The 3,650-nt window shown below is 59.0% G+C and overlaps 1 protein-coding gene across 1 annotated transcript in view; it reads left to right on the top strand.

Moving 5' to 3' along the window:
• Positions 1-3,650, top strand: part of LAMB3 (laminin subunit beta 3) — a 34,914-nt gene that overhangs the window by 25,306 nt on the left and 5,958 nt on the right. Inside the window, exons 14-18 of the mRNA XM_017741098.1 lie at positions 131-327; positions 1,176-1,287; positions 1,705-2,077; positions 2,522-2,718; positions 3,586-3,626. Coding sequence (XP_017596587.1) covers positions 131-327; positions 1,176-1,287; positions 1,705-2,077; positions 2,522-2,718; positions 3,586-3,626 — 920 coding nt within the window. The remainder of the gene's footprint in view (positions 1-130; positions 328-1,175; positions 1,288-1,704; positions 2,078-2,521; positions 2,719-3,585; positions 3,627-3,650) is intronic.

The raw sequence follows: 3,650 nt of genomic DNA, 5'->3' as shown, positions 1-3,650 counted from the left end.
ATCCCTTGAGCTCGGGTGGGAAGGGAGAGACGGGAGAGCCCCTTTGGGTGGCTACTCGGTCCTTCGGGAGGCTGGCCTGGTGCTCTGCGCTCGTTTGTACCAATCCCAAACCAACCCCTCCGCGTTCCAGGATGCGCCTGCAATGCCCTGGGGACACGGCAGGACGAGCCCTGTGACGATGAGAGTGGGAGGTGCTCCTGCCTGCCCAACGTGGTGGGCAGCGACTGCGGGCAGTGCGCGGCCGGGCACTGGGACCTGGGCAGCGGGCAGGGCTGCCGGCCCTGTGCCTGCCACCCCCGCGGCTCCCGCAGCCCCCAGTGCAACCAGGTACCCCCAGCCCGCCCTGCGCAGCCTCGGGGTGACGCCTCTTCCTTCAGCAGGGTTTCCTTTTTGTTTCCCTGTGCTTGCTCCATTTTTTCCTTTCCCGACTCCACAAGTGCTGCTATGAGGGGCTCTTGGGGGCTGAGCTGCACAGACCAGGGTGCCACGGCCACGTGTCCCCTCACTGGGAACCTGTCAGAGCATCAAACCCACCTGTTGGGTGGCTCCTTTGTCCTGTCCCATCCATGGGAACCTTCACAAAAAGAGCCGTGTGTTCCCCAGTGCATCCCACTCTTACTTTCCTTCTCCTAATTCCTAGAAAACACCATGACAGATTATTCAGGAAAATGAAAGAAGGTGGTAATTACTGAGGCAAGATTAAGTCATTTTAAGAAGGCTGATATTTATCAAGGAAGCCCTAATAAGACATCTTCATACAGGCGAGGGAAGTTAATTATGCTCATTTGTCAATGAAAAGCATGTGTGCCACTTCAGGCTTAAGAGGCAACTGGGAAAATTAAAGTTAAATGTAAAAAACCCCAAACCATGACAAATTCTAAGAGCCTAAGATAGGTTCCAAATGAGCTCAGCGTGGGGAGGAGACCTGAGATGGCAAAGCAGCTGCTCGTGGGCGATTGCTTTGTTTCTGAAACAAGGCTGAACACCCTCCTTGTGGTGCTGGGGCTGTTTGGAGCCTGTTTGCATCCTGTGCCTGAGGTGCAGCCTGGCATGGGCAGTGCGGGCACGGCCTGGGCACAGACTGAGCAGAGGAAATGGTCCATGTGCTGGTTTTGGTGGTCAAGAGCAGCTGAGGGAGAGTGTCCAGCAATGTCCCTGACGTGTTCCCCTCTCAGTTCACAGGACAGTGCCCGTGCAGGGACGGCTTCACGGGACAGACGTGCTCGGCCGTGGGGCAGCAGCTGTGCCCACCCAGGCACTACAGAGATGCACGGGGAGGGTGCACAGGTAGGGACCTTTCCTTTTGGTTTGGCTTGGCGTTTCCCATGTGAAATCACGGATTATCTGGGAAAAGGCGTAGCTGGCCCATGTCCTGACATCCCAGTTCCCATGCTGTTTTGCAAGAGAAATTTCCTCTCTGGAGCAGCCTCCCAGGTCATCTGCAGTATCCACAAATGCCCTCCCAGCAGCTTTGGGCAGGCCCTGGGCCACCCTGGGCTGGCCCTACAGGGTCAGGGGCTCTTCCCATTCCTCTGCCCATGCCACCTTTGTCCCAGCTGCTGCAGGAGCTGGTGGGAGGGGATGGACGTCAGGTTGGGATCTCATTAACCCTAATTAAGGGCTAGTCTTATACAGATATGAAGTTATTCAGCACCACCTTCTTTTGGGCTTCACCTCTCTCTCTCTCCACCTTTCCTGTCCCAGAGTGTGACTGCGACTTCCAGGGCACGGAGGAGGTGGGCTGTGACCAGGCCACGGGCCGGTGCCTGTGCCGCAGCGGTGTCACTGGGCCCCGCTGTGACCAGTGCCAGCGGGGCCACTGCAGCTCCTACCCCGGCTGCCAGCTGTGCCACCCCTGCTTCCACACCTACGACGGGGACATTGAGCGCCTACCCCCGCGCCAGGCCAGCCTGGCCAACGCCACGGCGTGGCTGCCCACGGGCGCGGGGGACTCCCGGCTCGGCCCTCGCCTCTCGCAGGCGCTGGGGAACTTGCAGCAGGCACAGGGGATCCTCGGCCGCTCCGCTGTGACACCGCAGAGCCTGGCCCAGGCGGGCAGTGTGCTCGCTGCCATCAGGTGAGGGATGAGTGCTGCCTGTGGGGCACATCCCTGATCTAGGAGGAGCTGCTGGGGTTTCTCTGGGAGCTGCTTGCATGGGTTCTGCTTTGTTCCTGTCCCTGCAATGCCTTGCTCTGCTCACGGAGTGAGCGGGGATGCAGGAGAGCAGCGCTTCCACGTGTGCCTGTCCCGTGCACCCAGGAGGAGTGTGGGCAGGCTGTGTGCTGGCACTCTCAGGGCACATCCAGCATTCCCAGGCCCTGCTGTGGGGGGCTGCAGCCCAGCCCCTCTCTCTGCAAACCTGTGAGGCCCTGGCGGGTCCTCAGCTGTCCCTGGGCTCAGAGGTGCCCCTCTGCCAGGTGCTGGCAGTGCCCCAGCACAGATGGCTCTCTCGGCCCTGCTCTCTGTCTGTAGGTGCTTTGCTCTCTGCTTAATTCACATTTTGTTCTTTTTCTCTGCTAGGGAGCAGGTCCGAGGCATAAATCCTGACCTTCGTTTCCTGGATGACACTGCCTCCCTCTCGAGGGAGCTCGAAGCCCTCAACAGCAGCTTGTTTGCCACCAAGTCCCAGTACCAGAGCAAGAAGACCCAGTTTGAAGCCAGCCGCAGCACGGACCTGTCAGGTACAGCTCTGCAGCTGCAACATCTCTTCATTTGCAGTTATTAATTTACCTCAGCGTGACTGTGCCTGGGGTTTCCCCCCAGATGGGCGGATGAGAAGGAGTTTTTAACCTGCTGTCAGCCTCAGAACAGCAAACAGATCTCCTTTCCCAGTGAGAGGGATGCTTCCAATGCAGCCTCTGCTCCATGACCTGGGCTTTCACACTGCTGGCGTATTTGCTCTGGTGTTTTGGGGCTGGGAGCTCATTTGTGTTCCTGTTCCCCACCAGCACAATCTCTGCTGCCGGGGAGGGGGGGGAAGGGGACAGCCCTGCTGGGAAAGTGTCACTGAATCCATGGCTGAGAGGAGGGAGGTTGTGCACAGATGGAAGGGATGGAGGGTGGGGAAGAGAGCCAGGCGGCTGTCAGGCACTTGGGAGGAGAAGAGCTAATTAAGCCCTGTGATGCTGCTGGTGGCTGCTGCCATGAGATCCCCGCTCCAGCTCCTCTCCCAGTGCCTCCCTGCTGTCCCCTCGCTGCCACAGCACACACTCAGCTTGGGGACGTGCCAGCTGTGCCCAGTGGCTGCACCAGGGCAGTTCACTCTGCACCTCTCTGTCCATGCAGGGCTCAGAGCTCCATGTCCTGGCCACCCTCCTTCCAGCCTGTGCTGGAGAGGAGTTTTGGGGCTGCTCAGGAGCTGGGAAAAGGCTCTGAAATCTGTCCTGCCCTGCAAAAGCCCAGGATCAGCATGTGTGCCTTGGCTGCCTTCAGTTTTGTTTCAGCCTTTTAACCCCAACCCAGAGTTCAGTCCTTCAGGAGACCTCGAGCTCGCTGAAGGAATGGCTGGAAGGTGTTTGGAATTAAAAGGAGTTTTTGGTGATGCCTCAGTGACTAACCCCTGGCTGCACCCCGCTCCTGTGCAGGCAGCCGCTGCAGGGCAGAGCCAGCACCTCGCCGAGGGGCTGTGCTGCCTTTGTGCGTCCTTTGT

Source organism: Corvus brachyrhynchos, unplaced genomic scaffold (assembly GCF_000691975.1).
Source record: "Corvus brachyrhynchos isolate BGI_N302 unplaced genomic scaffold, ASM69197v1 scaffold338, whole genome shotgun sequence".
NCBI lineage: Eukaryota > Metazoa > Chordata > Aves > Passeriformes > Corvidae > Corvus > Corvus brachyrhynchos.
This window is presented reverse-complemented; position numbering and strand designations above follow the sequence as displayed.